We start from the raw sequence: 22,977 nt of genomic DNA on the forward strand, positions 1-22,977 counted from the left end.
TTAAAAAAACAAAATTGGTATTTACAGCACTTGAAATTGATGAAGCAAAAGACAGATGATTCTGTCCATAGATACAAAAAGCCGTCTGTACATATTTGCAGAGAAAGCAAATGCTGTTCTGCATTCAGCGCCATGATTATCCTCTCAGAAACCACTGCCCTTACACTCCACAGCTGTTGTCTCTATTTGGAAACCTCTAACTGAACTCAAAAAGAAAGTGTGATGGAACAAAATCTTCCAAAAACAGCAATGCCCTGTGACTGCCGGCTAGCAGGATTCAGAAAAGATGTGGGAATTTTTCACAGACCCACACAAACCACTATTCTGTACAGAATACAGATTGAATTTTTTTAAAAAATAACAAAACTGAACATGACTTGCAGCATAAATCTAAAATGTGCTCTTAGATCTCAAAAATTATTACTTTGATATAGGTCAAGGGGAAAACTGCAACCCGCTTGAAAAGTAAACCCCAACTCTCAGAAGTCTCCAGAAGCAGACACACCCCTGCTCTTTGGTGGGAGCAATTTTTGGTAGATGAGGTGTAAGGGTTGCCAAACCAGCCTTGGGAGCCACATGTGGCCCAAGGACCACACTGGGCTCACCCCAATGTAGAAGCAAGCCGGGGAATATGTGGCTCTCCATACGTTGATGGGACTGCAACCCTTTCCAGACACAAATGCTTGGATCTGACCATCAACCACAATGTCCACTTTCACAGGCTACAAAGTGGCAGCACCCTGCCAGCCTCCACCAGGCGCTGCTTCCAAGTAGGCGCCTGCCAGAGGGTGCCGGGTGCCAAGCCATGGATCAACTATTCAGCCAATTAACATACTGCTGAACCACCAATTCATTCCCATCTGTAGTAACAAAATACTGTAAACCAGCATATGTAAGGGAAAGGAGACAGCCATGACAGCTAAAGAACTTCCCCACTGGCAAGCCAAATAATCTCTCACATTGCAGCAGAAAACTGCCTGTGAGAGACAAAGGAGACAAATTGGGAGACTGAGGTTGGCTGTAAGCGGGCAATAGAGGTTCATGGCTGCTGCAGAACCCAGCAGTTGGTAAGGTAGCATCCACAAAGTGATGCTCCAGCTGCCCCAACCTCAGAATACCACTCTGACAATGATGATGTGTCCCTTTCCCCTTGGCCATTTCTGAACAATGATGGCAAAATACTGCCTTCAGATTTCTCACCAGCCACATTTTGCTCTCCAAGGACTCAAATGCAAACCTGCTTTTCTGAATTATCAACCTGCAGTCTCTTAATGAAAGAAGAATGTTCTGGGACTGCAGGTGAACATTAAAGAAACAAAAAACATGACTACGGAAGAACTACATTAGTTTAATGTTGACAATGAAGAAAAACTGAAATTGTGAAAAGATTTTGTATACCTGTTCAGTCATCAGTCCAAATGGAGACAGCAGCCAAGAAGTCTGAGACTCAGAAGGGCAGCTGTGAAGGAGCTAGAAAGGATCGTTAAATTTAAGAACATGTCCCTGGAGACCAAGGCAAGATCATCCATACTGCTGTGTTTAAAATTACAGGAAAGAAAAATGTCAGGAAAAAAGTTGATGACTTCAAAATATGGTGCCAAAGGAGAGCTTTGCAGTATCACAGACTGCTAGAAAAATGAACAATTTGGCCCTAGATCACATGAAGCCTGAATTATTAAACTGAGGTGATGTACTTTGTGCACATTATGAGAAGACAGGGCTTGTTGGAAAAGACAATAGTACTAGAAAAAGTTCAAGGCAGTAGGAAAAGAGGGAAACCAAAATGTGAAATGGTTTGACTCCACAGAGGAAGACACAGTCTTGACTTTTCAGGAGCTGAGCAGAACTGTTAATGATAGGGCATTTTGGAGGTCACTCATTCCTAGGGCTGCCATCAGTCAGAGGCAATTCGACAGCACAAAACAACGACAAATCTCTTGGTACCAGTGTCCCAATGCATGACTACTTGGAAAGTTTGCTTCAGTTTTAAGAAGCAAAGTAAAGGACTAGTTACTGGCAACAGATGAACAGCTGCTTCCTCATGGCTTCTTCCCACCTTTCTCCTAAAATATACAGATGAAGGAATTACATGGATAGACCACTACCATGATCCCTATCCACCTAAATTAACCCTCCATCCCATTACATTTTTCCAAATGTTGTTCTAATGATTTTATACAAGCGGATGGGGCAGAATACAGCAAACGCCACTGTGTGACTTCTAGCGCTATACAGGGCATCAGATGATATCCACTTGTCTCAGATTGTTTAACTTCATAAAAAAGACATTTTATTCAACAGAATTTGAACAAGAGCAAGCAACTTTCTGAGGCTAGAGCTTTTGAGCTCCAACATCAAATCTGAAAAATTATCTCAAATGAATTCCTTGCTCAGGTTACTTTGTGCGCATGGTTTCCACATATATACCAGAAAGCAGCACTTGTAATACAAGGTCTATAAAATGTGTGTGCAACACTCCCACCACAAGGTCATACTTTGGTTGTAATGGAAACTCCTCTCTGCTAGCACAGCACTTAAAGAAAAAGAAACTATCGGCAGAAAAGTCAAGACAATTGATAGCCGGACCTGATGAACACTTGCTAAGGAGTCCAACTCAGAACTGGACAGGATCCCTTCACACACAGACAACAGCAGGAGCCCCTTGTACTCTCTTATTGTGATACTAGAGCTTGGGATAGGGAGAGACCATTTAATACAAAAGCAGACCTTACAAAGTCAAAAGCATCGGGAAGGAAATGTACAGATTTCTACTCTCTGGGAAAACTGCACTCAATACTACATCATCTCCAGCTATGCCTTCTAGAGGATAGAAGCAATTTGGCTTATCCATTTTTAAGGAGTCTTCACAGAGAGTCTCTGAAGAATGCCAATGGCTACTGCAAGGTATACTGCAGAAGGATCAAGGACACCGAACAGTAGACTTAGGAATGGTGCCAGTAGGTATTACAAGTGGTCCTGCTCCTTATACTAGAGGCCCAGGGTGGAGGTGTGGGCAGAATATGTTGGAACATAAAACATCTAAAGACCAGTTGAACGCAGGAGGATTTACATGTAACCTTATACTAACACTGATGATTTGAATAGAGAATTTCAGTATAACGCCTCCCTCCTGAGCACTGCCCCGGCAGGGACGTTTCTGAAATCTGAATATTGGAGTGGCAAGCAAAGAACAGAGAACTGTCCAACTGACGCTATTGTCGCTTGGCTTTGTAAGGCCGGGAACGTTTCCGTCGGTCAGGTTTCCGCTGCTTGTGGAGACGCCCAATGCTGACCCCTTGTCGTCTACGCACAGAGATGTTCTGCTCCACAAGGCTAGCCAACATGCCTGCCAAGGGAAAACAAAAAAAAGGTTTGCAAGGTTGGCCAAAGATAAATACATGTTATATTCCAATGCTCTGTCTTCCCCTTTCAGCTATTCCAAAACACAGATTAGCCTGTGAGGCAACCATAAAAATTAGTCTTGTAGCACCTTAAGGAATTCACGTATTTATTGTGGTTTATGTTTTATGAAATAAAGTCTTCTTGTCTTAAATACATTTATGCTACAATAGATTTTCATCTTGAAAACATAAGACTCTTTTTATAAAAGGAACCTTATTCCATGATCAATAACTATATTTTCAACAATTTTTGCTACAAGGTAGATTTTGTCCATGTCAAAAGCATCACATTCAACATATCCATAAACAAATATTTAAAAGATAGAACAGAATCTTAAATTTGAATTTAAGTTAGGCTAAAATGCTAAACATATACATTTAGATGTAGACTTTTGCGAAAGCAGTGCAACTTACTTCTAAATACATTTTAAGTAGTAGAGTTTTAATTTGATAGACAAATGTTCCCATTTTGCAAGGTTTAATGCATTAAACATAGTCCCCCCCCTCCCAGAATATCCTCTATCCCTTTTCTCCTTATCCACATTTATTTTCTGGCACCATGACGACTCAACGAGCTTCTCACCTTCCTGCGCCAGCATGGAAATAAAAGTACATATGAATTCATCATAATTGTGAGTTCTCCTCTGGTCATCAATCTAAGAGTAAAAAAAAGTAGAAGATGAGCATCTGTTCAGCAACTCCTGTGTTGAAGCATGTGAAAACAAGGGTTTGCGCTAATTAACTCTCCTTTGGTTGGCTGGAAAGCAAATTGAGCTTGCACTGCACCAAAAGACACCCAAGTTGAGCTTGGGCAATAACAGCCAGCAGCACATCAGTGGGCCAGCTAAACAGAGAAGACGGCACAGCACCATGTTATCATATTTTTAGAAGATGCATTAGATGTAAGAGACAAGAGGATTTGGGGCTTCAAGCAAGAAATAACCATCCAAATGCTATTAACCAGATTTTACAAGGCACAGAAAGAGCTAGGATCATTGCAAAAGGAGTGGACTCTTTGTGAAAGTATGCTGTCCATTAACTTTGCTAGCTGGAGGCTTACTCCTAGTGTACCTTCATACCAGAAAGTAGGGTTATAGTAAAGGAAATCTACCCCAGGATTCCCACCACTGCAATAACTTATTAGCATACCTTGAATTTCTTCCTTTTCTCTACTTCCTCCTTTAAGTAAGCTTCATAATTGGCGATCTCAGCTTCTACACACTTTAGCAGTGCCAACAGCTCCTGCCAGAGCCAAACAGGGACAGGATGAGTCTTGCAGTGCACCACAGTAGGGCAGTCAAAGGACAAGCAACAGCCACCAGGGGGACATTTTTCGTATCAGCTTGAAGCATTGGGAACAACTCACGAGAAGCTTCAGCATAAACCTAGCCCATCTTGTAACTAATCTGGGGAAAAGGCCTACGCAGTCCAGAAGGACCACTGTGCTGGCAGGTGATGCCAGAGGGGGAAATAGTGCTAAGAAAGTGGGGTGAAACACAACAGTTCATTAGATGAACTCAGAAAACCAGAAACAAAGATAATTTTTAAAATGCACAAATGTTAGACTATCTGAAGCATAATTCAGCTGCTTTCACCTAAACTTTTCTGGCACTTTTTTCTCCATCTGTACATAATAACAATGCAGAGAGGGTGCAATCCCCTGTACACAGAGAGCTATTTATCAAAGATAGATTGATATTTGGTGGGAATTCTATACTACTACGCCTCCCATCCAAGGGCAGGTCTTCTATTAAGCATTCTAGCGCTAGGTACTCCAGTAAGACTCAGCCTGTTTCTTCAGATTGGGTATGAGCACAAAGCTCCCACCAGTTTCTGCTTCTGAGCAACCCAGGTGCTTACTTTAGGCGAATACTTTTCCCCACCAGGAGGATCACTAGCCCGGGCCGTCCCAGCCTTCTCCTTGCTTTCATCTGGCTCGTTTGAGTCTCTTTCTTCCAGTTTTACAACAGAAGAAACCTCTTCACTTGCTTTGCTAGAAGGAGACGTGCTTTTCCCACCATCTGGTATTTGTGGAGAAAACAAACAGGAAAAGAGAGGGAGCTAAATGCCAGGTGTGTGTACAGAAGCATTATGTAATATTGTGTACATAAGGATATTTCTTTGCACCCAAGGACCACATGCATAAATCGAGATCAAATTCTTTAAAAAGATCAGTCCTATCCAGTGAAGGCAGAACTCCAGGCAGCTTTACCTAACGGAGGTTAGGCAAGAAACTCTACAGAGTACTGCATGATTGCCTTCAAATAAACAGTACAATACTGGGCACCTCAGCAAGAATTCCCTTATATACAATACAGTATATGCTTTTATCTCTATCGTTCCCACATTTGAAAATTCCATAATGCTGCCCTGAGACACCCCATGACACAATGTGGAATTATCCACTTCTTTTTGCTCTGCTTGCCAAAGTTGAGGAAGCCACATTTTACAGGAGTGGAGAAGCTCTCTTGGTAAAGGGCAGACTGGACTCCACTGTTACCACACACAGGCATTGTGGGAATTAACCCATTTCTGTTCTCCAGAGTGAAGGTTACATTTTGATTAATCCTTTTCTGAGTCCAAACAGCACAGGGCATCAATACATAGGAAAACTATCCTCCATTAGCATGGTTAAAGCTGTACATTAGAACATACTGGAAGAGAGATGAAGCCTCAGAGAGCAAGGAATGTGAACCCAAGCTAAACTGCTCTTCAATCAATTCCCAGACCTTGCACTACCGTGCAGTAACTACCAGCCTCTCACCAGGTCCCCAAACTCTCACCAGAACAGTGAGGCTCCATGGGCCACGTGGCCACATTCCTTCCCCTGAAACCTACCTGCAATACTCAGGGAGCCAAAAACGCCATCCTCTGTGAGGTGCAACAAGCCAGTGCTAATGATAGGGCCCAAGTCCCTCACCGCCCTATTGTAGCGCATACAGTCCACGCGCAGCAGGCTGTCCTCCTCCCCAAAGAGCACCTTGGAGATGTGGGAAGTGACAGGGCTGGAGGGTCGCGTGGGATTGGCGGAGCGGATAGGGGAGCGGAGCGGGGAATTGAAGGCGCTCCCAATCTCGGAGGCAGTGTCCGTACTCTCGTTGCTGGGGGTAGGAGAGGGCTGGGAATGGGCAACCACCGCAACCGCAGCGCCTGCACTGCTGGTCTTGATAGACAAAGGGATGGAGAGGTCCTTCTGGGTCTCCTTCAGCTTCTCGGTGAGGACATTAATTGTGTTGGGCTGGAGCATAGAGAGCTGGCCGTCCGCGCTTCCCACAAGGTGCTCCTGCTTCACTGGGCCTTTCCGCTTGTAACTGTCCAAAAGCAGAGAACAAGAAAGAGCCACCTGAAAAGGCAGAAGGGCAATAAAGGCAGCAAACAACAGGTCTGGCGGAAGGAGTCGGCATAACCAGGAGCTTTCACTGCTCACATCAGGTATTCTAGAGCACAGAATCATCAAAGCATTCAAATGAGCAACTTTATGCAAAGCAAGGAAGGCAAGAAGGAGCAGGCTTCTGCACGCTATGTCCCTCCTTGAGTTCCTAAGCCTCAGCCATGTATTTCAAACAATACAACTGAATCGCTTATTAAACAACAACTCTTGTTTATAGCCTACTTTTCTCCTCAAGGAGGAGCCAGGTACTTTTATCAAAGTACTCTGAATTCTGAAAACAAATCCCAGAGGTTTTAGGGGAGTGATCTTTGACTCAGAAGCTAATCACCATCCCATCCTCTGGCAGGCGCAAGAAGAGAAGTGCACAGATATGCATTCAACCTTGTAGCTACAATGGTTACCACTGAGATACTCTAGAACAGTGGTGTCGAACTGTGGCCCTCCAGATGTTCTTGGCCTTCAACTCCCAGAAATCCTGGCCAGCAGAGGTGGTGGTGAAGGCTTCTGGGAGTTGAAGTCCAAGAACATCTGGAGGGCCACAGTTCGACACCACTGCTCTAGAACCAAATTCAGGAGCTTTAAAAAAACAGGATGTCTTAAATAAGAATATCTTCCTATCTAATCTCAATTGTCTTTAAGGCCATCTTTGGGAGCTCTGCTCCAAATTCCTTTCATTTGAGAAATATGTCATCTATATTGTTTCATCGGTAGCTGTAAAATTTTACAAAATGATTTTCCTGCCAAAATCCCTGTTGTAGCTGTATTACAAAGGCCAAAAGCCTATATGGTTTGTGCAGTGTAAACCCTCAACTGGGTAACTCTTGTGTGTTGAAAAGCTCCCTCCTCCCTCCTGGGCTATTCTCTGCATACAGAAAAGCAAGAAGAGGATGAATCAACACTGGGTTCCAGATGGCAAACCATTCTTACCTTATGGTAGGATTAGCACTGCACACTTCCTCTTCCTCATCTTCATCATAGTCATCTTCATCATCAGAGTATTGCTGATGATGTCGCACTGGGACCCTGCTCCGACCCACCCCAGCTGCAAGGTCCTCTTCCTCCTGAAATATATGTCATAGAACGGGCTTCAAAATATACCCAAGGGTTGTATCTGTGAGGACCCCATGCCCTTAAAACCCATCTCGGAACAGAGCAGTAGCAACTGCTGTGTCCCAAAGGAGTCCCTCTCTTTTATTTCAGCCCTGCCAAGAGTGTGCTCTCTGTAGCTTTCAAAACCAAGTATGCCTATGAGTTACATACATGCCAGTTTGTTTAAATGGGGTAACTGCTAAAAGCAGAGGACTTTTGCCACACTCTCCTAAAGCAGGTGCGGGCAACATGTGATCCCCAGGGACCCAAGGGCCACCTTCCAGAACCATCAACCATTTGGAAGCCTTTTGTTTAAAATGAAAGTGGGCTCAAAAATTCCCCTTGTGCCCTCTAATTGGTGTGAGAGCGAGCTGGCCATATTCCCTCTTTTTCTTTCAGTTAAAAAAAAGTATCTGTAAGAAAAAAATAAGGGTGAGATCACTGGAGCAGGTGCAGGTAAGGGCTCTGCATGTATAGCCCCCATAATTCCACACCTTGCCCATCCCATCCTAAAGTATCATCATCCAATTACAGGCTCATTATGACGTGCTGTCTAAGAGCAGAGATAGTGGTATACCTTGTGCCAAGTGAAAAGGAACTCTTTCCTCTGGAGATGTAGCAGCAGCCTGTCAGAGCTGGTAAAGTTAAAGGTTCCCCTTGACAATTTTTGTCCAGTCGTGTTCGACTCTAGGGGGCGGTGCTCATCCCCGTTTCCAAGCCATAGAGCCAGGGTTTGTCCGAAGACAGTTTCCGTTGTCACATGGCCAGTGCGACTTAGACACAGAATGCTGTTACTTTCCCACCGAGGTGGTCCCTATTTATCTACTTGCATTTGCATGCTTTCAAACCGCTAGGTTGGCGGGAGCTGGGACAAGTGATGGGCGCTCACTCCGTCGCGTGCATTCAATCTTACAGCTTATAGACCTTACAGCACAAAGGCTTCTGCGGTTTAACCCGCAGCGCCACCACGTCCCTGGTGTGCTGTGCTTTCTCAGCTCTGTGTCAGAACTGAGAAAGCAAAAGTCATCTTGCTGGTGCTATCTGCCAAATAGATAAAAGCCCAAACCTTGAGCACCTACCTGCATGGGGGACTTGGCATAGTTGTGGTTATCCAGGAAAGCTGGAAGCCTCTGCACAATGGGACTGGGGTTTGGCAGTGCTCCATTTACAGCACTCATGGGGGGTTTAATTCCCAGCTTTGACTTGCTTGTAGGGCTCTGAGTTGGGGCAGGATGATCCTGGCCTCCTGAATCCTCCACACTCTCTGCAGAACAGACATTAATTTCACATTTCTGGCTACTGTGGTAATTTTCCACTGACATACTCAACACTTACTTCTCCAAGAGACATTTGAGACTTTCACATTCCATGTACACTGCTTTCCAGAATGCTATTCCCCTACCCCAGGATCATTTAAGTGACACACAACTGCCTACATTTTGCAGCCTTAATGGAAGCAGAATTGCAAACCATGGATTTTGGAAGGAGGTAAAATTAAACTCCTATTCTCCACAAAACTTCTCCACAGACAAGAATGGCTTTCCTTGACTGAACAATATACAGTAAGGCCTCTGTGTCCACCATATACAACACACCATATACAACACTCAAGGAAGTGGAACAAAGGCCACAAGGCCCACCCCCTTGTACGAGATATATAGATAGGGCTGTGGACAACTGAAAGGACAGATATGGATCCGGGATCCTACTGTACTACCTGTTTTGAGCTTAAGGGAAACAAAGCTAGAGCGATATATTGTATATGCAGTATACAGAAAAATGCAAGAATTTAAGAAAGCAGGGGAGGGGACTAAAACAGATTAAAATAACCCATCCACTGGCTTAGATTACACTACACAAATGAAAAAGGTTTGGGTGCAAACAGGAATTGATTTCGATGTGGAAGAACTAAGTTTTGTTCAGCTCTGGTACTCAAAAACAAATTGCGAGACTCAGTCTCAGTATTATGTGTTTTGCTTCAATCTCTGAATTAAAGATCTCAGAATTATAGTAAAAATAAGAAAGCCATACCTGCCTGTGAGCTCTCCGGCACCAGCTGTACTCTACCCAGTTCCACTGTAGTAGAAGAGGTCTTGCTGTTGGTGGACTTGGATTCCTCAGCAGCCTGGGATTCTTGAGCTTTCTGGGTGTGGACCAACTCTGGTTGAGTCACTCTGATTAGCTTATGTGGGAAAAAGAAAATCAAAGCTAAACAATTGAAACAATGGAAACCCAGCACCTTCCATGAAGCCAGTTTAAATCAAGAAATGGTGACTGTTTTTTGTGTGAGGAGAGATCCTCATCAAATATTAAGTAGCATAGCAGCACTATATCTTCCTGCTGTTAGTATGTTGCAGATTTTGTTCAAGAAATTATTTGAAAACAGGCCTGATTTTCAAGTCAAGAGTTGAGGAGCCTGCCTATCTCCTTAACATATACCATATTTGCCGGCGTACAAGACAACTTTTTTGCCCTGGAAAACATGCCTCCAAGTAGGGGGGTCGTCTTATACGCCAGGTGCACTTCTAGCAAACCCTCCCTCTCTCCCAGCGAAGTCACTTAACTGGTAGTAAGACTGAGTAGACCTAGCCCGCTTCTCCTTGGTAGCCTGGGAACAGCCTGACTCTAGCGCCGAACAGCTGACTGTCGGAAACCAGCAGAGAGGCGGCAGCCATTTTGAGATGACCACATCGCTGCTGCCTCTCAAAATGGCTGCCGCTTCTCCAAAATGGCTGCCGCTTCTCCAAAATGGCGGCCGCCTCTCTGCTGGTTCCCAACAGTCAGCTGTTCAGCGCCGATGCTGTCCTTCTTCCAGCAAACCCTCGCTCTCTCCCAGCGAAAGGAACCAAAAGCGGCAAAACGAACTTACCCCATGATGTAGCCAAAGCAGAATCACACATGCGGAAGAGGGGGTAGTCTTATACAGCAAGTATATAACAAACTCTACATTCTGAGTGGAAATGTTGGGGGGTCAGCCTTATACGCCAGCAAATACGGTATTTGCTTCTAATAAGCACTTTTTAGGCTTTTCTAAAACTTTCAAAATCCAATTGAAATAACAATTTACAAAAACTAAACAAATTTTCTAAACAAGGAAAGTAAAAAATACAAAACATTACCAAGGCAAATAGCAACAAAAAAGTTACTTTGTGTTCTTCTTCCAATTTCTAAAATGCAAAAATATTTTTTGTTAAAAGGGGTGTTTACATCCTACAGTGCTCGCAGAACCTGATGTGAATGGAGAAAAGCAGAGATTCCTTCTAAAGCTAGATACAGCTAGGAGAAGAGATCTAGCCCACTAGGCTTATTCTTCCCATCCACCCCTTTCCTTACCTGCTGCAAAGCCTCTAATACAGTTTGTCGGTTCATTTTCAGGATCTGTAGCTTGGATTCATACTTCACCCTTCTGTCAGGCACCACTGCCATCAAGTTAAAGCGGATATCATGATATGGCTCCCTGCGGAAAGATAGTATCAAGTACTAAACAAACCATTCTTAAATATACTGACAGAATCCATACCTCTCTCCCCTTAATGCCAGCCACACATGACAGTTTCCATTACTGAGATAACAAGCATGCTGGCATACACCATTCTATGAATTTATGCACATGCAGCATGTCTTTTGCAACAGGGGCTAAGATTCTAGAGAAAAACTCTGTCTCTTAAGCGTACATCCAGTGCTGCCACATAATCCTACCCAATGCTCACTGATCTAGACATTTACCCTGCTGTGGCAAGTCCAATCCGCTCCATTATTACTCTTCTAGCTTTGTCTGTCCATTCCTCATCTTCTGCCCAAGGCCCTGAAAAGTAGAAAACTGTAAATTTAGAAAGGCAAGGAAAAATGGTTCTTTGTTACAGACTGGTATGCTCATTGGGCTTCAGTGGCATGATCATCTCCTTGTGCAAGCACAAGTGCATACTTGTAAATGCAGTATGCTAAATGTAAAGATACATCATAGGGCCCATTGTGTACATCCTAATTAGTTAACTTGAAATGCCCATGTGAATGATGGTTAGACTGGACCATAGATCCTGTTTCCAAGTTAATTTATAGAAGATACGCAAACCAACCTTTAAAATGTTTATCCACAAAACAGCTTCTCCTCCAAAAATATATATCTTCGGGGGGGATGACACCCCAGAAAAACATTCATGTTTTAAAAAACAACTACCTATCACCACTGGGCTCCAGTATTTCATTCTATGCTCTACAATCATCCATATAAATCAAAATAATATGATTTCCTATCTCCATACAACTAAAGCAATACATCTGATATGAACACACTACCTTAAAACATGTATGATGATATTTTTCCACATACTGACCTCCCTCCCTCACACTGTTTAAGAAGTTCTTTAAGATATGGTGATTCTTCCATATTATCTAACATTTTCTAACTTTCCAATCAGCGTATTTGAGCCCTTTAAACAATAGTGATAAATACACCAAAACATTCCACAACAGCAGCAAGCAAGCAAACAACAGAAATAAACAGAGCTGTATACTACAATAAACTCAGCACCAAATATCAAAATCAAGAAGAAACAAGAGGACAGACTAGATTAAAATTCCTAGAAGCAGAGATGTATAATCTGGTGCCTTAGTTGACTACTAGGTGAAGCACTACCAGAAAACATTAATTTTCTCCAGTTCCCCTGCAATTTCAACAAGGAGAGAATTCCATGCTGATTAGGAGCAGCTCAGGGCTTCACGTCCTTCATGGATCTGTCTTAAGCAGTATCTCATCCCACCCATGTTGCAGAGCACACTGCGGACCTGGTTCGAAGTTGTGAGCAGGACTGTGCTGATCTGGGTGCAAAGAAATCTTCTGTAGTTTTATTACCATGGACACTTGCTGGCAGGGTCTAAACTCAGTGAAACTGGGAGTTGGGGCAGCAGTGTGTGTGTAAAGAACAGGAAAAAATGGTCTATCTAAAGGGCTTATGGTTCTGAATGGTTTCCTTGGGGAGTTTTTTGTCTCTGTAAATGAGGAAATGGCCATGGCTATGGCCATGACTCCTCCTGCGTGTCCCCTCCTATAGAGTGGAATAAAACCAGCCCCCCCCCCCTTACTAGGGAGCTGTTCATGATGAAGCATAAGGGAATGATATTAGACCAATGATAGCAGAAACCTCAGAAGCAATCTAAATAAACATGGGTTAAAGGTCCTTGAAAGGTCTATTCCATGGCAATGGGGAAAGAATCGTTTTTTCCCTTCATTGTATCTGTCCAGATTCACCCCATGGAGCTGTTCTGAGTGGCAGGATGCCTACTGGACACTTGCCCACAAGAACAAAATACAGACCACTCAACAGCCTGATGTGAAAAAATTGGGTAAACCTTTTGCAATTAAGGTTGCTTCGATCTGCTCTGATTTGGGTGATAAAATTGATCAAGGTCCTTTAGATGTTACTTCAGCCCCTTTTTATGCCACAATAGTATGTTTTGGTTTGTCCCACTGAGGATGTGGATAGGAACCTTGTAAGGGTAGGAACCAGAACGTGTGTGCCACATGCTTGTCTTTCATGGATCATAAAAACAGTCAGTGGGAAACTGGCTAAGTGGGTAGACAACTGCCAGGCAATCTCCAATACTCCATTCTTGGACAAGCCTCTGAAGCATGTGGTAGGTTTTTGGACATTAAAGACTTCCATCCCCCACCCCAGTTCCAGGCTCCCAAAGGCTTCCTTCAGGCAAAAAGGATTGAGAGAGAACCCCGGAATGACAGATCCTGAAGCTGAGGCTCCAGTACTTTGGCCATCTCATGTATAGAGAAGACTCCCTGGAAAAGACCCTGATGTTGGGAAAGTGTGAAGACAAGTGCAGGAGGGGATGACAGAGGACAAGATGGTTGGACAGTGTCACCAAAGCTACCAACATTAATCTGCCCAAACTCTGGCAGGCAGTGGAAGACAGGAGGGCCTGGCGTGCTCTGGTCCATGGAATCACGAAGAGTCGGACACGACTTAATGACTAAACAACAACATATATACTAAATCATTTTTTAGTTGCTCCCTATACCAGAAGGAAAGCAGCACAGAAACAGAATAAATAAAGAATAAATAAATTCATAGAAGAGCTTCACCAGGTACTCTCAAGGGACAAAGAGAAATGAAAAGAACTAAGCCCAAATAATTCATAGCTTACCGGGCATTGTGTTAAGACACTTTAAGAAATATTGTATTATTAAATCCAAGAAGCATTCTTACATTACTATCTCAAATGGATAATCACATAATCACAAGCACATCCTATATTTCTCTGTGTCTTTAAATTCACGTTATCACCTTATGTGCCATTACCACCTGCACTTCCAATTAATCAAATGGACTGATTCTTTTAGATGTGTTCCAGACAGTAACGTAAACATATTTTGTATTACTAGGAAGATACCATATACAATGTAATTACAGGATGATTTTTTTGACCTGTAGAAATATTCTATAATGTTAATGAGTGAACCACTGCTTTTTCCAAAGAACTACAAAACAACTTTTTCAATGTTCCAAACAAGGTAAAGCAGGAGGGGCGGGGTCTCTTACCATGGTCAATGGGATAAACCTTCAGCCCATCCAGTTCAAAGAGCCGTCCCTTAATGGGGACATAGCTAACAAAGTGAAATGCTTCCATGGTCCGGACAGCACTGATCCCATTCTGTTTTTCTGGCAAATGCCGCGGCTCAGGCCTGTCCAAGGACAAGATATCCAAGATGTCAGAACATACACGTGACCAACTTTGCAGCAAACAATAGGCGGCTGACATCCAACCTACCTAGCATGGCTGTTGTGTGCCTTGGCCAATTCTGGAGCATTTCCAATGGCATAACCTTTGCTCTGCAGGTGGAAGGGAGAGAAACAAAGCAAGGACATGTTCTGTCGGAACCACATTTAGCTTCCGTTGCACTACAGCTTTCCCTCATCTATAAGAGATGCTCTGTCCCAAATAATAATAACTGTTTCCCTCCTACAGCAAATCAACCAACCAACATGTTTCTTTGAATTCAGGGTGGTTTAGCTGGAAAGCCACAACAGCTAACAAAGAATGATTGCTCTCAGAAGCAAGAAAAGCTCCCTTTATAAGAATGTTTATAATGCTTTGTTGCATGATCTGACCCGACACACACAGAAAATTGGGACCTGTGATGCAGTGCTTAATTTTTTCTCCCTCACAAGTGATACTGACAAACAGATATGCATAGCTATGCTTCCTTGAGGTAACAAAAAGACAACAATAAATTAAGGTAAAGAAGGAATCATCTCAGCTTGTCCCAGCCTCCATGCACGCTGCTACATGTTACCTCTGGACTAAAGCCTTTAGTGAACTCCTTCATTCGGCTTAGAGTAGGCCCCAGTTCAACACTGCTGCAGTTTAGGAGGACGCTCAACAATGCATGTGTGGCACAAGAATTGGGGATCAGCTACAATAAAAATAAATGTAAGGGATAGTTAATGAAGTTATACCTTATGGAACTGATATTAAAAATTGGTTTCAAGGCTAGGGATCACATTTGTTCATATTTAGCATTACCTCCACCCAGCCAGAGATATACTTTTTTTCTTCAGTCAGTGCCTTACCTGATGAGCAAAAAACATGTTATTGACAATGTCCTCATCAATTACCGATGTCTCATCTACCAGAGTAGAAACCTTCCGTCGAGATCTGCGCTCTTCAATCCATTTGAAAAGGAAGATGAACCCATAGACTGGCCTGTTTTGAAAGAACAGGAACAGCAGAATGAATACTGTGGCTTCATTACTTTTGAAGTAATCTTGACAATTCCTCTGAACTATCACCAAATCGCAAAACTTTTGAAACAGAGTCACAGCAGTTCACATAGGCTCAGGGAGAAATCTGAATGAGGCTACCTAGAATGTCCTCTAAAAACTCCTTCATAGAAACCACCAAAATTTAAATACCAAAATAGAAATCTACCATTATGTGGATTATTATTTTGCTTTTATCGGAAACATTCATAATAAAAAGTTGTCATAATGACTGTCTTTACTAACAGGATTTTTCTACCTGTTAACTAAATTGCACCATTGGCACTGTCCATCATATCCGGTCCATTACGAAGATTCCTGGCACTTTTTTGGACAGAAATGTAACAATAACTCTATTATTCACAAATGTCATGGTGCTTCCCAACTTTAGAAAGGTATTTCCCCCCTCTAATTAATAAAATGTCTAGTAACTTACCCTTGGCATTTGCTCTGTAGATCATAAATTTCTTCCACCTGTACTCCCTTAACACCTACAAGATACAGTACAGTTAGCACAGGGGATAAGTAGGCCCAGGCAAATTCATCCATCACTCTATTATTATACTCACCAAAATCCTCTACTAAGAGTGTAAAGAGCCCTGAAAAAATAACAAGAGAAAGAATTACTTGCTGAGTAAATAAAAGAACTTCTGTAATCAATTAATGGAAGTAACCCGTTATGAGTTAAATGCAAAGTCAAAATGAGAAGTTCCACAATCAAAGTAGCGCAGGGTATGTCCAAAATAAAATATCTAGATGCGCCTTATAGCAGTGGTCCCCTACCTTGGGCCTTCAGATGTTTTTGGACTGCAACTCCCAGAAGCCTTCACCACCACCTCTGCTGGCCAGGATTTCTGGGAGTTGAAGTCCAAGAACATCTGGAGGCCCAAGGTTGGGGACCCCTGCCTTATAGGTTTCAAGGCCAACAGCAAGAAAATGTAGGTGGGTTGGGCTAAAACATTTCAAGGAGCAGCACATTTCTTCCCTTTTTATTGCTTCTCAGATACTGGCAGTAGAGAACCACAGGCCTGTCTAGGCACACAGTGGCCCGCCAGTTGCCTCCTGCCAGCGGTTCCCAACCTTGGGTCCCCCCCACAACTCCTGGCCAGCACAGCTGGTGGTTAAGGCTTCTGGGAGTTGCAGTCCAGGAACATCTGGAAGCCCAAGGTAGGGGACCCCTGGCAGGGAGCAGCAGGAGGGCATGCAGGCAAGGGTGCTCCCAGCAACCGGTTCCCCCCGCAGGCATCGTGCCTCTGGGGCGTCCTGATCCCGGCCCCTTGCAGGGGCCCTCGGGCCACCCCTCGGGCTCAGCCGGGCCCCTCTTTGAGGCCTCCATGCCATGACAACCCCCTTCTCCCGGCCACCCCATGAAACCTCCTGCTGCTGCTCCTCCGCCCGCTCGCTCACCGGGGTCGCTCTCCAGCTCCAGCCAGCCCTTATTCATCTTCCTCCCGGGTCAGGTCTCAGCGCCATGACCGGCCCCAGGCCCCCCTTCCAAGCAGCCGTGAGGAGAGCCCCGCCGCCCTCCTCCTCCTCCTCCTCCTCCCCCAACCACCGCCACCAACTACTACAACAACAGGAGCCCTCGCGTTCACGGGCCCGCCCTCCCGCGCCACGTCATATCAGCGCGCCTCTCCCTGGGTCGCGAAGGAGGGAGCGTCGGGCATTGACGCAGGCGCAGAGGGCGGAAAGGAAAGCAGGACGAGAGAAGTCGCCTCTGCGCCAGAAAAGTCCCGGACCGGAAGGATCGTTTCCTCCGTCTCCGGATCGCCGGCGGGGACTCTGGAAAATTTCGCCGTGGAGAAAGCCGCGGAAACAGAAGGGAAGAACTCTTGGCGACAGTTCGTTAGGGTTAATGCTCTCCGTCCTAAGCTCTGTTCTTTATTCAGTTTATTACCGGGGGTGGGAGTGTGAGGGGGGCATTGCTTGGAAGTAAAATTTGGCTTTAAAAGGAAGGGTATTTCAACAGCCTAGAGTGGTCGAAATGACCAGATAGGCGGGGCATAAATAAATAAATAAATAAATAAATAAATAAATAAATAAATAAATAAATATTTTTTTCTTGATGTACATGAGGGAAAAGTGAATGTGCCAGACTTATAAAATGGTATTTTTAAAAGCAGTGGGAGGTTTGTGAATATTGCTTTTTTTAAAAAATGAAGCAAGAGTCACATTTTTGTTTCAGATCAGCCTTGATTCTGCCCGCTTGCACTTGAAGTTTTCAGTAGTTAAATCACACAATGTTGATTATTATGATTAATTTTTGTACAAGATATTTGTTTAGGTGCCAGGCGAATTTTACAATATTAACTAGCAGTCTAAAGCAAATAATAATCCGTGTAAGTATAACCAGCGTGATGTAGCAGAGTAGGACTCAAAAAGCCAGGTCTTTTTGGTGGTTACAGTACCCAACCCAGTGATTCACCTGGCACTTCTTTAAAAAGGTAAAGGTAAGGTAAAGGTTCCCCTTGACAATTTTTTTGTCCAGTCGTGTCCGACTCTAGGGGGCGGCGCTCATCCCGCTCTTCAAGCCATAGAGCCAGCGTTTGTCCGAAGACAATCTTTCCGTGGTCACATGGCCAGTGTGATTTAGACACGGAACGCTGTTTACCTTCCCACCGAGGTGGTCCCTATTTATCTACTCGCATTTGCACGCTTTCGAACCGCTAGGTTGGCGGGAGCTGGGACAAGCAACGGGCGCTCACTCCGTCGCGTGGATTCGATCTTACGACTGCTGGTCTTCTGACCCTGCAGCACAGGCTTCTGCGGTTTAGCCCACAGCGCCACCGCGTCCCAGGCACTTCTTTGGCACTAACTAAAAAGAATTGTTGGCCTTACAGGTCTTTAGGCCTATTTTTATTATGCTGTTAATCCCCTCTTCTGTTCACCATCAGATGAGAGGCTGTTTTTCATTTTTCTTGTGAATTCATATTTTTATCTTGGATTTAAGATTGTATATACTTTCTAATTTTACTGTGGCCTATTTTGAGAACTTACATTGCCTAAATAAAAATAAAGCAGATCATTCTAGAGTGGTCTTAATCAACTAGATAGGCGGGATATAAATAAATAAATAAATTCTGGGTAAATTTGTTTTAGAAAATTAAAAACTGCAAAAATTAATACCCTAAAAGTACATTTTCCAAGTAGATTTAGAGTATTTTTAATAATGAGGTACTTATTTTTATTATTAATTTTAAAAATTAATAATAAAGACATATATTCTGCTCCAAACATGTAAAACATTGTTGATTAAACAGAAAACAAATAATGACTATGAGGTTATTTTTACAAGTAGAATTTCAACTAAGAGAGTAAGATTCTAGGGGCTGGGTGACCACACACTGGGCCTGAGGTTGAGAGAAGGACCTCCTGAAAAATCTTAAAAACCAGATCGAGTTGGGTGTCATCAGCATGCTGGTGGTACCAGTCTGGACAGCCTCTTTCAGGTTGTCATGTATGTGTGAAATAGTATGGGAATCATGGAACTCTGGGACACTCCACAGGCTAGTGGTCAAGGTGCTGGAGCAGGAGTCCCCCAGCACCACTACCGTTCACAAAGCGACACCACACAAGGGAAAATCCCAGAAGCGGACTCCTTTTTTCATCAGTTCAGCACTTTTCACCCAAACGCAAAGCAATTGTCAGCACTTATTTTCAACAAGTGTGGATGGCAGTGAGCAGAAGAGGGTATCCATCTCGACTGCTGCCATTGGTGTTGTTAACATTCAGGCTGCTCTTTGTTATGTAAACCTTAGCATCCTTTTTCCTGCTGGCAACTTGGGCATGACATTGGGGCATTTCCTGGCTTTTTGAATTATGAATATAGAAGCACAATATCCCACATTCATAAGCCTTAGATCTTTTGAAGAATTGAAGTATTTTTGCTGCATCTGGCACAGACCACTAGGTGGACTGTGAGATCAGTCTCAAGTTGCATGCAGGATATATCATTCATTTAAAAATAACTTTCTGCAATGCAGGAACTTCATTGAGCTGTATATATACAAATAAATAAAATAAATAAATAAATAAATATACTGCCATCACTGCCTAAGGATGCATTCCCTTTATCCACTATCCTAGGAACAAGCTCCTTTAAACATAGTGGCTGAAATCCAATAGTAAGTTTCAACCAGAGTAGGCCCATCGAATCAATGGAACTTAACTGGAAAGTTTGCTCCTCCAGTTTACCACTGATTGATTCAATGGGCCTAATGTAGTGACTACTACCAATGGGACTTAGTTCTGAGTAGATACACATGAGGTTTCAATGTAGCTCAAAAAACCCACAACAACTATTAGCTGTATAAACATTTGGTAAGAAACAAGAGGGGAAATGAGGACATTAAGTCACCATGATTATTTACCGTATATATGTTAGCATTGGAAAGGTTTGCCCTGTCTGCTCCTCATCCTGATTTTAAGGTCTGAAAGAGGTCAGCAAGTAACCATCCACAAACATTTTGCTTTGTCAAGCCTCTTGCACTGTTGGAAAAGGGAGGGCTTGCTTTTCTCATGCGGGACAATGCACCTCAAAACAGGATGTGTGCTCTGTTTTTTCATAGCTCTGGCCTGTCTACTCTCTACTACATCACAGTACATAACATTGCTCAAGGTGAAAATCACCCTGGCTTGCTGTTCTAGTTGTCATTTAGTCGTGTCCGACTCTTCGTGACCCCGTGGGCCAGAGCACACCAGGCCCTCCTGTCTTCGACTACCTCCCTGAGTTGGGTCAAATTCATGTTGGTTGCTTCGATGACACTGTCCAGCCATCTCGTCCTCTGTCGTCCCCTTCTGTTGCCTTCACACTTTCCCAACATCAGGGTCTTTTCCAGGGAGTCTTCTCATGAGATGGCCAAAGTATTGGAACTTCAGCTTCAGGATCTGTCCTTCCAGTGAGCACTCAGGGTTGATTTCCTTCAAAATGGATAGTTTTGTTCTTCTTGCAGTCCAGGGGACTCTCAAGTGCCTCCCCCAACACGCACTGGTAACATCCCGCATAGATTACTGCAATGCGCTTTACGTGGGGCTGCCTTTGAAGACGGTCCGGCGACTGCAACTGGTCCAGAATCGAGCCGTGCGGCTGGTGAGTGGTGCAGCCGCCAGGGAACATATCAAGCCGATTCTGTATAAGTTACATTGGCTGCCAGTTGCTGCCCGGGCCCAATTCAAAGTGCTTGTTTTGACATATAAAGCCCTAAACAGCTTAGGCCCTGGATGCTTGAAGGACCGCCTCCTTCCATATGAACCTACCCGGCAGTGAAGATCTAGCCAGGGGTCCCTTTTGAAAGAGCCGTCCCTTAAGGAGGTAAGAGGGATGGTTTGTAGACAAAGGGCCTTTTCGGCAGCTGCCCCCAGAGTATGGAATGCCCTCCCGACTGAGATTCGTCTGGCGCCGACGCTGATGACATTTCGGCGCCAGGTCAAACCCTTCCTGTTCCAGAAGGCTTTTAATTGAAATAATATTAGCTGTGGGTCTGATGGCAATTTTAATTGTATTTTAATTGTATTTTAATTATTTTATCTTTTACTGTATTGAATTTTTATTATTGTAAGCCGCCCAGAGACCTCTGGGTAGTGTGGGCGGCATATAAATTGAATAAATAAATAAATAAATTCAAAAGCATCAATTCTTCGGCGGTCAGCTTTCTTTATGGTCCAGCTCTCACTTCCGTACATCACTACAGGAAAAACCATAGCTTTGACTATTTGGACTTTTGTCAGCAAGGTGATGTCTCTGCTTTTTAAAATGCTGTTGAGGTTTGTCATCGCTTTCCTCCCAAGAAGCAGCTGTATTTTAATTTCGTGGCTGCTGTCACCATCTGCAGTGATCGTGGAGCCCAAGAAGGTGAAATCTGTTACTGCCTCCATCTCTTCGCCTTCTGTTTGCCAGGAGGTGATGGGACCAGTGGCCATGATCTTCTAGAGCACTGGTTCTTAACCTTGGGTTACTCAGGAGTTTTGGACTGCAACTCCCAGAAGCCTTCACCACCAGGTGTGCTGACTGAGGTTTCTGGGAGTTGCAGTTCAAAAGCATCTGAGTAACAAAGGTTAAGAACCACTGTTCTAGAGCAGGGGTCCCCAACTCTGGGCCTCCAGATGTTCTTGGACTTCAACTCCCAGAAACCCTCGCCAGCAGAGTTGATGGTGAAGGCTTCTGGGAGTTGTAGTCCAAGAACATCTGGAGGCCCAAGGTTGGGGACCACTATTCTAGAGGACAGTTTAAAAGTGTGCAGCCCTATTGCCCATAGCTGTTATCTCAAGAGCTTCCCTTCCAAAAGGCTTCTTCTAGAGAAATAGGTGTGCTTGAATGGAAGTGGAAACTAAGAGTATTTGTGTTTTGTCTTCTGGCTTATAAACTACAGCAAATTCCTCTCAAAAATGATGAGAGACAAAATTTCTGCTATGCCAACAAGATTGCAAAACATCTATGAAAGCTGACAGATTCAGTTTCACAAGCTCTGGATTCTACTATCTTGTCAAAAGAAAATCCAGTTTCGAACATGTGGTAAAATACTTGCAGTATTAGCTGAAGCAATTTTAAGTTTTAAATTTCTAGGACCAATAATTCACCTTCCCGGAGCTGTGTGGAGAGAAAATCCCTTTGACTGATGACGCTGTGGCTGCTTAAGGTGGTACCAATAATTAGCAAAATGAAAAGCATTGTGACATCTTTAAGAACAATAAATATATTTCAACATGAACTTCTGTATATTGATGTGTCTGAAGAAGTGAATTGTGGTTCACGAAAGTTCACGCTAAAATGAATTTGTGAGTTTTCATTTGGGCCATGGCAGTTTTTCTGTTTTTGTTTTCACCAAAACAGACCAATGTGGCTACTTTTGTGACCAGACCAAAGGCGCACATAATCCAAAATCATGTTCATACAATGCCCACTCAAATGGCTCTGAGAAAAGTAGGGGCTTCAACTATTTAAAAAATCATAACTATTTTAATTGTATTTTGCATGTGTTATCATATTGACCAGATAGGCGGGATATAAATAGAAATAATAATTAATAATAATAATAATAATAATAATAATAATAATAATAATAATAATAATAATAATAATAATAATAATAATAATAATAATAATAATAATAATAATAATAATAATAATAATAATAATAATAATAATAATAATAATAATTTATTTCATTCTATGAAAGGATGGGGGAGTGTGAGTTTGGGTGGTTTTCTGGTGACATAGTAAGTTGGGGCACAATAGTTTGAGACAGTGGGAACATGATTTTTCTCAATAAAAATTGATATAAAATCAAAGGAACTCTGATGAACTCCACCAGTCTACAATGTTTCC

At 43.3% G+C, this 22,977-nt stretch overlaps 1 protein-coding gene and 1 long non-coding RNA gene across 4 annotated transcripts; one reads left to right on the top strand and one right to left on the bottom strand.

Annotated features, from left to right (window-relative positions):
- Positions 1 to 1,328: 1,328 nt before the first annotated feature.
- Positions 1,329 to 17,262, bottom strand: BAP1 (BRCA1 associated deubiquitinase 1). 3 transcript variants are annotated; one of them, XM_020803859.3, is made up of 17 exons: positions 17,061 to 17,262; positions 16,223 to 16,252; positions 16,090 to 16,144; positions 15,465 to 15,597; positions 15,188 to 15,307; positions 14,662 to 14,723; positions 14,433 to 14,575; positions 11,608 to 11,686; positions 11,215 to 11,338; positions 9,913 to 10,063; positions 8,961 to 9,145; positions 7,720 to 7,853; positions 6,240 to 6,712; positions 5,262 to 5,422; positions 4,551 to 4,643; positions 3,985 to 4,057; positions 1,329 to 3,346 (listed from the first exon to the last, which is right to left on the bottom strand). In XM_020803859.3, the coding sequence occupies exons 1-17, from the start codon at positions 17,095 to 17,097 to the stop codon at positions 3,213 to 3,215; spliced, it is 2,187 nt and encodes a 728-aa protein (XP_020659518.3). In that variant the 5' UTR covers positions 17,098 to 17,262; the 3' UTR covers positions 1,329 to 3,212. The 3 variants fall into 3 exon arrangements, with proteins under 3 accessions (XP_020659518.3, XP_020659519.3, XP_020659517.3); XM_020803860.3 differs by lacking the exon at positions 15,188 to 15,307; XM_020803858.3 differs by having other exon boundaries at positions 16,090 to 16,252.
- Positions 17,263 to 17,950: 688 nt separating this feature from the next.
- On the top strand, positions 17,951 to 18,678 carry LOC144586733 (uncharacterized). Its single transcript, XR_013541744.1, has 2 exons — positions 17,951 to 18,081; positions 18,451 to 18,678. It is a non-coding gene; the product is annotated as an uncharacterized LOC144586733 (long non-coding RNA).
- The last annotated feature ends 4,299 nt before the right edge of the window (positions 18,679 to 22,977 follow it).

The sequence above is a fragment of the Pogona vitticeps genome, chromosome 2 (genome assembly GCF_051106095.1).
Source record: "Pogona vitticeps strain Pit_001003342236 chromosome 2, PviZW2.1, whole genome shotgun sequence".
Lineage (NCBI taxonomy): Eukaryota > Metazoa > Chordata > Lepidosauria > Squamata > Agamidae > Pogona > Pogona vitticeps.

Bases quoted from the DNA above. Each gene is read 5' to 3' on its own strand.
- BAP1 (XM_020803858.3), bottom strand. From the start codon at position 17,097: ATGAATAAGGGCTGGCTGGAGCTGGAGAGCGACCCCG. The intron at 14,724-15,187 runs GTAACATGTAGC...TTCCACCTGCAG, and splicing joins CTAAAGGCTTTAGTCCAGAG to AGCAAAGGTTATGCCATTGG. The intron at 14,576-14,661 runs GTAGGTTGGATG...GTCCTTGGACAG, and splicing joins GCACACAACAGCCATGCTAG to GCCTGAGCCGCGGCATTTGC.